The sequence below is a fragment of the Austrofundulus limnaeus genome, unplaced genomic scaffold (assembly GCF_001266775.1).
Source record: "Austrofundulus limnaeus strain Quisiro unplaced genomic scaffold, Austrofundulus_limnaeus-1.0 Scaffold65, whole genome shotgun sequence".
NCBI classification, from domain to species: Eukaryota; Metazoa; Chordata; class Actinopteri; order Cyprinodontiformes; family Rivulidae; genus Austrofundulus; species Austrofundulus limnaeus.
The window spans coordinates 780299-792944 of NW_013952467.1; the positions used below are offsets into that span (position 1 = coordinate 780299).

At 36.1% G+C, this 12646-nt stretch overlaps 2 protein-coding genes and 1 long non-coding RNA gene across 5 annotated transcripts in view; all 3 read right to left on the bottom strand.

The window, feature by feature from the left end:
• Positions 1–724, bottom strand: LOC106518693 (uncharacterized). Its single transcript, XR_001310351.1, has 3 exons — positions 640–724; positions 340–557; positions 1–11 (listed from the first exon to the last, which is right to left on the bottom strand). It is a non-coding gene; the product is annotated as an uncharacterized LOC106518693 (long non-coding RNA).
• An 813-nt stretch (positions 725–1537) lies between these two features.
• On the bottom strand, positions 1538–6664 carry LOC106518688 (cytochrome P450 2K1). Of its 2 annotated transcripts, XM_014010064.1 has the most exons (10): positions 6554–6664; positions 6156–6356; positions 5912–6074; positions 5686–5835; positions 5304–5464; positions 3645–3824; positions 3420–3561; positions 3162–3346; positions 2904–3045; positions 1538–2808 (listed from the first exon to the last, which is right to left on the bottom strand). In XM_014010064.1, exons 2-10 carry the CDS (start codon positions 6348–6350, stop codon positions 2621–2623), a joined length of 1506 nt encoding a protein of 501 aa, XP_013865518.1. In that variant the 5' UTR covers positions 6351–6356; positions 6554–6664; the 3' UTR covers positions 1538–2620. The 2 variants fall into 2 exon arrangements, with proteins under 2 accessions (XP_013865518.1, XP_013865519.1); XM_014010065.1 differs by lacking the exon at positions 1538–2808 and having other exon boundaries at positions 2912–3045; positions 3140–3346.
• Positions 6665–7832: 1168 nt separating this feature from the next.
• LOC106518687 (cytochrome P450 2K4) overlaps positions 7833–12646 on the bottom strand; it is a 7899-nt gene continuing 3085 nt past the window's right edge. The window contains exons 3-9 of one of the 2 annotated variants that reach the window (XM_014010062.1): positions 12235–12384; positions 11960–12120; positions 11593–11772; positions 11367–11508; positions 10986–11170; positions 10762–10903; positions 7833–10657 (exon numbers count right to left, since the gene is read on the bottom strand). In XM_014010062.1, coding sequence (XP_013865516.1) covers positions 10470–10657; positions 10762–10903; positions 10986–11170; positions 11367–11508; positions 11593–11772; positions 11960–12120; positions 12235–12384 — 1148 coding nt within the window. In that variant the 3' untranslated portion in view covers positions 7833–10469. The remainder of the gene's footprint in view (positions 10658–10761; positions 10904–10985; positions 11171–11366; positions 11509–11592; positions 11773–11959; positions 12121–12234; positions 12385–12646) is intronic. The other variant, XM_014010063.1, reaches the window with a different exon arrangement.

Genomic DNA, 12646 nt, shown 5'->3' on the forward strand with positions numbered 1-12646 from the left:
AACCTTTTGTCCTAAAGTTACATTCCGTCATGAGCAAAAACAGGAAGTTCTTTTTTCTTTCAAAACAATGTTTCATTATGATGAAAAACCATATAAGCTTCTCAATATTTCTTCAAATTAGATCTGAAGTAATATGGGAAAAAGAGCACCTGTTGTGATTTCATTAAATCTGTGTATTTTTCTTTTTTTTTCTGTGTTGGTCAGTTTTACTTCCTGTTTTACTTTGTAGAGGCTTTTGTATTAGTTTTTTCTGACAAATAATTTGCTGACAGTTTACATGTTTATTATTCATGCAGGTATTTTATTTAATTGGCTCCTTGTTTTATGACAGCATCTTACCTAAAACACTGGCTTTTACTTAAATATTTGCTTTGGCTGTTCATTTTTAAATTAAACATTTGCCAAAGAAAATTTGTATGTGTCAGTGCTGTGGTCTTGTCATCCTGAGCATCAGTTTCTGGTCCAGGTTCTCTCAGGAAAGGCATCTGGTGTAAAACAATTGTCATTTTTTAATGGTGCAAATTTGCTTGTTGGGATGACCTTGAGGTAGGAAACAGCTAAAAGAAAAAAAACATTTTTATTTAGTGCAGTGCTATCCGAGGACTTAAAATTCAAAGGCAACCAAATAAAAGTTCAGACCTTGTTCTTTGTAGAGAGAGATTTCTCTGCATTCTTGAGAGCTTTTTAGAGATGTTAGACTAACAAAATCCGAAAAGCAACAAAAGGTTATCTAAAAGCCAAAAGGTGCAGAACAGTTGTAAAACAAGACAATAAAAGAGCAAAGCAGTTTTTGGAACATTAAAAAAATGTTGAGTTTTATGGAAGCAACACATCCCATAACATTTCAGACCACTTCAACAAAAGACTGAAGTTAGTGGGATTAAAACGATACTGTACAGCTGGAGGAACAGTTTAAATCAATGAAGGTCTAACATGTCAGTAAAATAATAAAGAATATTTTAAAGTGACTGAATTGCTCAAAAATATGGTTAGGAGAGTCCTGTAACCAGTGGGTTGCTATATAAGTTCAAGTTATTATTTTGTCTCATTAAAAATTTGTAGACATTTGCCACAGGGCTTGCACTCTGGCTCTCATCTGCTAATGTCTCCATTTACTACATTCAAATTGAGTTTTATTCTATTGTAGGATATATTAATCTGCTTTTGCTGTAATGTTTCAAGGACAGCAGCAGTTTTTAACTGTCACCTTTTCTTTCTGATTAAAGGAGTCTGCCCTTTGACACGAGATAGAGTCCCGTGACAAAGTTTGGTTTTCTTTTAAACCTTTCTTTGCAGTAGGTTTTCCTTTGCTGACGTTCCAAATCTAGATAAGTTGTGGGTTTGATTTTTCACTCACTGAAGTTACTGTTTAACCTCTGCCCTCCAACGGTTTCTTCTCTTGAAGAGAACATGATTTTTATCTTGCGCTACAGTGCCCCCAAGTGCCACAATACAGTTACGTTATGGTTTTGTTATAGAAACTAAGCTTTATCTAATACAGTTATAGGGACAGCAATATTCACACACACACAAAAACAAAACATTTACACAATAATTTTATAAAGAAGAGTCAAAAGAGCAGCGAATGCAGGAATTAGAATTAGCCTCTTTATGCTGTCAACCGGCAGTCTAAAACAGGTATTTGATTTATTATTTATTTTACAATTTTTTAAATCTGAACACATTTGTTTCAATAAACACAAAACAGTCGAGTACGTCACACTTTTTCCTCTGTGGCAGAAATGCAGCACGAGTAAAATTAACGGACTGCAGTCATGTTATCTGATTCAAGCGCTTGAAATTAAGCTTTTATTAATTAAAAAGGTTATATGATAATTACAAGGTACTGTATGTGGTTTTGCTAAGATAAAAAAATACAATAAAAATAAAGAGAAATAAATACAAGTGTTCTCTGGGGAGCAGTGAACTGTCCATAAAGTCAACAGGCAAAAAAACACACGCTTTAAAATAAGAAACAAAAATCAATTTAAGTGACATTAAAGATTATGCATGAGGGATAACTTTTGAAACACATTGATTTTCTCGTTTCCACAAAGAAAACCTCACTTTTTTTCTCTAATTATATGTGAACAATTTTACAAGCTCCATTTAACTCTGTGATTTTTCTCTCGACTTGATATCTCTGACAAATAAAAACTGAGAGATAAACCGTTCCATCTTTAAAACATGATTCATATTTCTGCAAATAATACAGGAAAATCTTCTCAAATTATAGCTGGAAGTTTTGACTCCAAACTGGAAACTACCTATCTCTATTTTAAACCATTTGTAAATACTTGGCAATAATTGAAGTATCCATAAATGCCTACATTTCTGTTTTTTTATTTGTCCTATACGAAAATATCTACATTTGGAAAAGGTAACAACTATGAGGAATATGATAAAGCAACAAAGAGGAAGAAAATAACTTCTTCATGATTCTTCTACTATTTGAGTAATCCATAAAAACTATTATATTTAGAATTATTTTGTTCTCAATACACATGCTCTTTTACCAGGATTATTTCTTAGCATAACCCATTTACTCAGATAACAGTAAAACACCACAAACGTTCTTTCATTTTTGCCATATTCTAAACAAAAAAAATGAAAGTTTGTCTCACTGCAGAAGAACAACAAATAGTTCTTGAGGTTCAGGAGTGAGAGTAAAACCTACAACTGGTGTTAAATCCAGTTCATCTGGTGAAACTCCAGGAGGAGGAGTGAAACGAAAACGCTGAAGAAGAGAGGAGAAGAAGAGGAAGAGCTCCATTTTGGCCAGACTCTCTCCGGGACAAGCCCTTCGGCCTGCAGGACAACGTGCAGAAGTTGAACTGGGATCTTGCTCGGACAAACATTAACAGTCTGATATGTCTAAAACATAACTAAATTCATCAGCTCACCTGCAGAAAAGGGCATGAAGGCGTCTCTCCTGATGAATTTACCCTGATCATCCAGGAAATGAGAAGGGTTGAAAGTGTGAGGGCTCTCCCATTCACTCTCATCATACAGGACAGACGTGAAGAGAGGAAACACTGTTGTTCCCTGCAGGAACGACAAATCTTACTTTTAATTCTTAGATTATTTCTTATTTCCAATAAAGTTTATAGATTTTGAATAAACTGTATTTGTGACAAACTGGGACAATGGGAGCTGCTGACTTCTTTGATGAAATAACCCTGAAAGGTGACGTCGCTGCTCGTTGTGTGAGGAATGGCCAAGGGGGCGATGTTAGCATGTCTCTGTGTTTCATGGATCACAGCATCAGTGTATGGCAGGTTCTTCCTGTCCTCCGCTTGAACCTGCCGGCTTCCAACCACCCTGCTCAGCTCCTCCTGAACACGAGCTGGATGAGACATTAAAAACAACTACATATTTGAAAACTGCAACTAGAAACAGGCTCAAGAAACTCCTCTGACCTTGAATATGAGGAAACTTGGCCATGTAAAGAAGACTCCACTTCAGAGTCGTGGCTGTAGTGTCAGTTCCAGCTCCGAACAGATTTGTCACAATGTACAGCAGGTTATCATCGTGGTAGTAGGAATTCCTGATTTCAGAATCCTTGTATGAGAGAAAAAAGGGGAAAAAAATAAATGTGTTGATCAACTATAACATCACGCAAAATGACTTGTTGAACTGCTCACCTCCAGGTGTTTCTTGTGGATCAGAAATGCGTCAACAAGACATCTGCACACCTCGGGGTCCAAAGTTTCCTTCAGCTCTTCTATTACCTTCCCTACATCTGCCTTTGTGTCTTCCATATTTTTGATAATGTCCCTCCGGTTTTTAATGAAAGGCCCCAGCCAAGGCATAAAGTTGTAAATCTTCAATCATATCACAAATTAGTTCAAACAAAACAAATTATGCTAATTTTGACTTGATAAAATCTCCATAAAGAATATTTCAGTTCCTTGTTTGCTCGTTTTATTTGTTTATTAATCATTGTATAACTAGATAACCTGAAAAACAGTGATCTTTTTAAAAAAAAACAACACTCATTCTTCAAAAACACCAACTCTGTCTACAAACTCAAATCATAAAACAGGTAATCAGGGTGAATAATAAGCTAAATAAAAATTCATTGTAAGAAACAAGATTTTGTTTTAAAACAATAACTTTTTTTTCAAATGAGATTAATTTTTCCAACCAGACAACATTGAGCTGAACGTTACGGCAACATTAAGACCCAGTTTGTTTGTAATTGTGTGAAAATATTCACACTATTCACAATTTTTTTCTGCACGTTTGTCTGCACGTATCTCATCCAACAGTTTTTGTGCTATTTCAACAACTTATTTATCAGAGCATTCAGCTCCCTTCAGGACATCCCCGCTGTGACTTTTGATATTTCGACAATTTATACTTTTGAGATGTTTAGCTTTTCCAGGCAGTTTTTTTTTCCTTCATTGAAAATGAGAAAAAACATCCTTGAAACCCTTTAAAATGTTTTACTCTTATTTTATCAAGTCAGTTTTAACATTTTCTTTCATTTTTTTGGTTCTGTTTTCTCTTTTTGCTTCTTTTATTCTGACTGTTTCTGTTATTCTTCTGCTAATTTAAGCTTTTTATGCTTCTTTCAGCTGCTTTCTGCTATTTTCAAATGTTTTCTGTTTTAGCAACTTAATATCTAATTTCAGCTCATTTGAGCTTTTTTAGCTAAATTCGCCATTTGGTGATTTCAGCTTCTTACTGCTTAGTTCAGCAAAAGTGCTCTTTCTGTTTCTCTGCTAATCTCAGCTATTTCAGTTACATTTTGTTTAGCTATTTTAGACTAGTTTCAGCTTTATGTAGCTATTTTAAAACAAAATGCTTTACAAAACTTTTTTTTTGTTTTTTGCTCAACTGAAAATTTTCCTTTGCATGTTTAATCTAGCCTACTTTCAGCTTCTTTTTGCTAATTTTATACTTTTCTGCTATTTTCAGATTTTTTCGCCTTTTTTTGCTCTCTTTCTACTGACTTACACTTTTTCTCCTACTTTCAGCAAAAGTCAGATGTTCATATTTTACTCACAATATCAGTTTTACTATTAAACCTTTTCAGCTGGATTTCAACAGCTTTCAGCAAAAAATCTTTCACCATTAAGCATTCACTCTACATTTTGGCAGGAAATGGAAATTCTCTAGTCATAATTATGTTTTAAAAAGTTTCAATGGATGTTCTGTATTTCCTCGTGTCATATGAAAAAAGAAATAAAAACTGACTGACTTAACGTATGGAGTTTTTTGGGGGGTGGTTCAAATATTTGATAAGCAGAAGTCAGAAAAGAAAATTTCAACGCATTGATTGAATATTTCCGCTGTACCTGGACAGAAACTGATCCAGTCAGATGAATAGTCTCGTTGTCTCTGGCCACCATCATCTGGAAGGCCGGGTCCTTGTATTCAAATCTCTTTCCAAACATTAGAGCTGATATCACATTTGAAACAGCATAACTGATGGCCTGGGTGTTGTTGAAGGGTTTACCTGTGGCACAATGAGGAAAAATCTTGGATTGAATGTTTAATACTCGGAAAGCAAGACAGCAAGAGTGTTGAAACTTTTTTTATGAAGTGTAGTTTAAAAATTAATCTGTATTATCATTTTTTAATATACATTTTAGCTTTAGCACAATTTAGTCACACTAATATTTATATTTTTACATAATATAAATAAACATATAGCAAGCCACGTGCTTTAAAAGTCACCTTCATATTGTTTCAGTTCATTAATCAGATAGCCACATTCCTCAGTAATGATCTGTTCACTCATCTTCCTGCCCATCCCAAAATCTTTGAGTGTTGTCAGAGTGAAACGCCTCATTTCTTTCCACGAGTCTCCGTTGGTAAACAGAATACCTGGAGACAGAATAAGTTTGTTTCAACAAGGACCTGTTCATAGTACTGTAATTACTTTGTGTAAACATGTTTTTACCATGTCCCTGGTTCATATCATAGAAAATAGGAGTGACTTCTCTGTTTCCAAACTCATCCGCCTGGTTTATCAGAGCTTCTTTGACGGTCCTGTAACCTGCCAGAACCAACACCTTCTTTGGTCCAAAGTAGACTTGGAAAACTGATCCACATGTTTTGGACAGCTAAAAAATATGATGCAGCTTAATGTGATCAGTTTACTGTCTGTATGATATAGAATTTATATAATGCCAAAGATTACTCACATCATAAAGACTTTGGTCGAGTCTCTTCAAATCCAGCTGGAACAGGTTACCAAACAGAGGAAGGGGTCTGGGTCCTGGAGGTTCTGGTCGTTTTTGGGAACTGAAGCTGGAGTGAAGAATGTGGAGGAGCAGCAGAGCAACAAAGACCCCAAACAGGGAGACTGAAGTGGGGGACTGAAGAATATCCTCCAACATGTTCCTCTGTGTGACACAAAGTTTTAGACTGAGCTGCTGTTTAGATTTTACCCATATGGTTACAGAAGAAAGTTGTATTTTATGAAGCTATGGTTCTACCTATAGAGTTATGTAAGATAGCATATCTCGATTCTTACATAAGCACAGATGGCATAGGTCATATCTTATGTAGGTATAATAGGATATATTACATGTGGTCCTACCTTTCAGTCTTTTCACAGTTGACAACTTTTCTTAACTCCTCCGTTTGACGAAATAATTATCAGCTTCACATCTCTACTTGACTGCCTGGTTTTTCCACTTGAAGTGTAAAAAAGGCAGGAAAAAACTTGACTAGAATCCAATGAAGTCAAAGGTTCGGTAGGACATTTTTGAAGCTAAAGTTGTATGGCAAGCCAAAAGGATCAAAAAGTGACACTTCTAAAACTTATCTGATTTAATGATGTGGAAAAACTCCATGCGGACGCTGTGAAACAAAGTGAAAGACACCCAGAACACTGTGTTTGGTTTTGTTTTTAACAGTGGTGAAAGTGAATGTGGCACTTTTTATCCTAAAGGCTTGCCTTAGAGCAAAACAAGATGTTTTTGAGACAGTTAACAGTACAGACCAAATGTTTGGACACACACACCTTCTCATTCAAAAAGTTGTTTATTTTCAGGACTATGAAATTGTAGATTCACTGAATGCATCAAAACTATGAATTAACACATGTGATATTATATACTTAACAAAAAAGTGTGAAACTGAAAATATGTCTTATATTCTAGGTTCTTCAAAGTAGTTGCCTTTTGCTTTGATTACTGCTTCACACACTCTGGGTATTCTCTTGATGAGCTTCAAGAGGTAGTCACCTGAAATAGTCTTTCAACGGTCTTGAAGGAGTTCCCAGAGATGTTTGTTGGCCCTTTTGCCTTCACTCTGGAGTCTAGCTCACCCCAAACCATATCGATTGGGTTCAGGTCCACTGACTGTGGAGGCCAGGTCATCTAGCGCAGCACCCCATCACTCTCCTTCTTTGTCAAACAGCCCTTACACAGCCTGGAGGTGTGTTTGAGGTCATTGTCCTGTTGAAAAATAAATGATGGTCCAACTAAATGCAAACCAGATGGACTAGCATGCCGCTGCAAGATGCTGTGTTTCTCAAAGTAATGATAGCTATTCATTTTACTTCACTTAGCTGCTTTTTTTCTTGCCATAATACAACAGTCTATTCAGTAGGACGATCAGCTGTGTGCTCTATCCACCTTCTGCACAACACAGCTGATGGTCCCAACCCCATTTATAAGGCAAAAAATCCCACTTATTAAACCTGACAGGGCACACCTGTGAAGAGAAAATCATTTCAGGTGACCTCTTGAAGCTCATCAAGAGAATACAAAGAGTGTGTGAAGCAGTAATCAAAGCGAAAGGTAGCTAGTTTCCATGTAATTTTATCATCAATAATGACCCCAAGAAATTCATAATCATTTACTCTTTCAATGTTTACACCATATATCTTTATTTTGATATCTTTATTTGACTTACTATTCCCAAATAGCATTATTTTTGTTTTGGTCAGATTTAAGGACAACTTATTCCTGTCAAACCATAATTTCAGTTTATCCATAGTTTCAGTCACATCACCAAGCAACTGCTCCATATCATCTCCAACAAAAAAGACATTCGTGTCATCTTTTCATCTGCAAATAAAAATTTTTAATATTTTTTGTCATATTACATAAATCATTTATGTGTATAATGAATAATTTAGGCCCCAATACTGAACCCTGAGGAACCCCACAAGCAATATCCAAACATTCAGAGATAGCATTTTCCATATGTACATTATTTCTATTTTTAAGTAACTTTTTATCCAATTTAATAGTCCCTCTAACCCCACATTTTTCTAGTTTATTTATTAATATATCATGATTTATTGTATCAAATGCCTTTTTTATATCTAGAAATACTCCTGCAACAAGCTTCTTATTATCAATAGCAGATATAATTTCTTCTATAGATTCCATTATGGCTAATACAATTGATCGTTCTGACCTGAAGCTGTACTGACTTTAACTAATCAATTTATATTCTCCCAAGAATGATTCCAGTTGTTGTTAAATAATTTCTCTAAATTTTTTGAAAATTGTGGCAGCAAAGAAACTGGTCTGTAATTGGTAAAATGATGTTTATTCCCAGTTTTGTATAATGGAATTACTTTAGCTATTTTCATCATATCTGGAAATGAGCCACTGTTGAAAAATAGGCTAGATAATAATTTGAAAAAGAGCAGAGTTTTTGAGTGTGAGCATTTTAAGTTTTGAGAACAAATACATAAAGTTTTGAGAGCAAAGACATATACTCCTGTTCTCACGTTGAAAATATAAGCTCTTGAATAAAGTCAGCAATAATCTTCCGCACTCAGGGTTACATTTCAATATAAGAGCTGACTTTCTTTTTATTTTATTTTTTTTAGATAAGAAATAGGGAGAAAGAAACGTTTGTTTTTAATGATACATTTCGATTTGATTCGAACAGTTTAGACTGCAAAAATTAATGTGAAAGTAGTTAAGGTCAAAAGTGAAAGAAAAACGAAAAAGAAGAACCAATCTTTTCGAAAAACAGAGCAAATACAACTAGCCAATCAGTGTTTACGTTTGAGAAACATCTACTGAGTGTGCAGAGAACCCCTTCTTGGAACAACAACAGCTCTCGAGGGTCAAAGATGTCAAAGTCAATAAATCCAACTGAGAAACAAGAAGTAGATGTATACAGTATTTTTTGTTCTTTTTTTTAAATAGAAAAACAAAGTTAGAAAAAGGAACATAAGATTATTTTCCTAAAACAGTTTGATTCACACTCCATTTCAAAGTTGTAAATTTGCCTTCAACTGGTTTTTACGTTTTGCCACAAGTCTTTTTTAAAGACGTAAATGCTTTCATTGACACGATGACATGAAGATATTTTCTATTCGTTTTTTAATGAATGAAGACATTCTTTGGAACATATTGTATTATCCAACTCCTCTCACGTAACCAACTAGAATTTCACAGTTCTGTCTCTGTTAGACGAGACTCTCCCACAGAAACAGGAGGTCAGTTTGGCAGCAACTGTTGATGTTTGACTGGCAGCAGGAACACTGAACAATCCCAGCTGGGATTAGTCAGCCACTCCCCCTTTTCAACACCATCTGGGCAACAGAAATTCAATCCTAACTTTGCATGCACTTAAAGAAAAACTGGTTTTGTTTTTTAGAGGTACGACTAAAAGTACAAATAGTTCAGAATTTCAGTTTAGCTGCTCTAAGGTATGTTGTTGAACTTTGGAATTTGATTCTTTAGTATTTTTGCTCAACACGAACCTGTCTTAACTGAAAATGACCTCAAACAGAAACATGAGGAGCATGAAACTGCATGAAAATCTAAAACTTTGTGTTCACTTTTGAAAACGACACATTGCCAACGTGAAAGGAATCAAAACTGTTCTTTATTGCTGTTGAGGGTTCTTCATGTTTTACATAAAGAATTATAAATTAGCTTTTGTGTTCATTATTTCCCCTGCTTTTTCCTGCATTAAATAAATTTTAAGGTTTTGTTTATTTAATGTTTCTGTTTTTTTCTTTGCCTTTCTTACTTGTGCCTCTCTGTGTTTTCCAGGCATCTTCAGTACTTTTTCGTTAAGCAACCGTTCACCTACACCTGTTCCCCATTACCATTAAACCTCCTGTTTCCTGATCAGCCCCTGCAGACTCACTTCCCTGCAGGATGGTATTGTGCTTCATACCCTGTCCAATTCTCCTCTCCTCTTTTGCTGCCACTCCAGCCTTTTGTTTCGTATTATTCGAAATATTTAAATGTTTTACTTTTCATTTGAGCTTCTTGAGTTGGTCTTTAATCTAGTCTCCGATACACTTGTGCACCGATACACTGAGTTATAATCTGCAAAGGTATGTCAAAAAAGCGTGGCAGAAAAACGTGAGATCTGTAGAGGTCTCTTGACAAAAAGAAATCCAACTAATGATTAATCTTATCTGCGATAACAGTGCTGCTGGCAAATGATGGCATTAATATCTGTGCCTGCCTATGCTCCCAGCTCACTAGCTGAGGATGTGGAAGCTATCAGAGAGCCCACTTCCTTCCTCACTGACGACTGACAGCGCACAGCTCATGAGGCAAAGGAGGGATGGTGAAACCAACAGCTGGCGTCAAATCCAGTTCATCTTCTGAGATTCCGGGCGGAGGGGTGAAACGAAAACGCTGGAGGAGGGAGGAGAAGAAGAGGAAGAGCTCCATCTTAGCTAAACCCTCTCCGAGACACACCCTGCGGCCTGCGAGAACAAACAAACATCACAAGAGTTTAAATCCAACCATGTCTGGGCAAGTTGGAATAATTAACTCGTATATACAAAAGAAGAATTTAAAGCTGTCATACCGGCAGAAAAAGGCAGGAAGGCATCTCTCCTGAGAAATTTACCCTCCTTATCTAAGAAATGAGAAGGGTTGAAGGTGTGAGGGTTCTCCCATTCACTCTCATCGTGCAGGACAGAAGTCAGGAGAGGAAACACAGTCGTGTCCTGAAGGCGAAACAAGAGGCGATTTATCATTTAAAGCCTTATTTATGCTGTCAAATATAAACGAACAGAGAATAATACCAACTTTTTTGATAAAGTATCCCTGGAAAGTGACATCCCGGCTGGTTTTGTGTGGAATAGACGTGGGAATGATGCTCGCCAGTCTCTGCGTCTCGTGGATCACAGCATCAGTGAACGGGAGGTTTTTACGATCTTCTGCCCAAATGTCACGGCTTCCGACCACTCTGTCCAGCTCCTCCTGGACCTGGTCTGGGAAACCAAAGTCTGTGTTGAAGAACGTTTCTCTGCTCTTTTTTCCTGCTCTTGAATCGGTAGTCTTCATAGGTCATTACGATTCTAATGAGCAAACGTTTTAACATTTCCTTTTATTTGTTAAATACAAAAGATCAAGAGATCTTCGGAAGCAGATGGGACTTTTTTTTTTACTTGAGGGTACATGTTTTACCTTGGATATGTGGGTATTTGGCCATTAGCAGCAAACTCCATCTCAGTGTCGTGGCTGTGGTGTCGGTCCCAGCAGAAAACAGGTTGGACACTGTGTACATCAGGTTCTCCTCATGGAAGTGTGTGTCTTTAACACCAGCATCCTAAAAGTTAAATTAAAAAAAAAAACATGTATGCTAGTAACGTAGCTGCATTTGTTCCCAAAACACAAAATGAAACTGTATCACCTCATCTCTCTGCTTCCGAATCAGAAAACAGTCCACCAGACTTCTGCATGTCTGAGGGTTCACTGTGTTTCTCAGCTGATCCACTAAACCCTTTAAATCTTTGATTGTCATCTCAGCATGTTTTACCATCACCTGTTGGTTTTTTATCCATCTGCCCAGCCAGGGAAACATGTTATAGATCTTAAAAAAGATAAAGAAATTAATTTAAAAAATTGCTTTGATAAATGCATTTATAAATGTGTTTCATTTACTGCTTTATTGTAAATAAAGTAACTTTTATTTGATCCTGGTCCATATAAAAAAAAACCCATGAAGTGCGTTCAGTGAAAAGTATGCAAATAATCCTAATGTGTTTAACTAAACTTACCTGGATTTGTGCTGAGCCTGCAATACGTATGGACTCATTGGCTCGATCCACCAGGTTCCTGAATCGAGGGTCATTATATTCAAATCGACGTCCGTACACAATAGAGGAGATGATGTTGGAAGTTGCATAATTTAGTAGGCGAGCTGTGTCAAATGGTTTTCCTGGAAAACCACAAGTGAGAATAATGTACAACACAAAGTTTGTGTTTTGCTGTTAAAACAGCAGATGATTTAAGCAAAGAAATATTACAGCCATTGAAACAACATCTTTCCTACCTTTCTGATTTTCAAACATTTGAATCAAATGGGCACACTCCTCCAAGGTCGTTTCTTCCGCCACTCTTCTTCCCATCCCAAAGTCTCTGAGGGTGGAGAGGGAAAAACGTCTCATCTCTTTCCACGAGTCTCCGTTTGAAAACAGGATTCCTTTTAATTGCAACAGAAAGGTTTGACCAATTTAGACAACTTAAATGTTTTTTTCTGTTTGGTGCAGATCAAAAAAATTCTAAGATGAAGGGTCAGTGTATCTTTTGGTCATTGGATTTTTATTTTAGAAACGGGTATTAAAAAAACAAGAATTGAGTGGATATTTGATTTTTGTTTTAAAATACTGAAATTAAAATTAAAATACAAAGCGTGTCTCATAGTGTCAAAAAGGGATGAACGAAATTTTAACAATGATTTGAGT

Bases quoted from the DNA above. Each gene is read 5' to 3' on its own strand.
- LOC106518688 (XM_014010064.1), bottom strand. From the start codon at position 6,350: ATGTTGGAGGATATTCTTCAGTCCCCCACTTCAGTCTCCCTGTTTGGG. The intron at 3,825-5,303 runs GTACAGCGGAAA...ATATGATTGAAG, and splicing joins CTGGATCAGTTTCTGTCCAG to ATTTACAACTTTATGCCTTG. The intron at 3,562-3,644 runs GTGAGCAGTTCA...CTCTCATACAAG, and splicing joins TCCACAAGAAACACCTGGAG to GATTCTGAAATCAGGAATTC.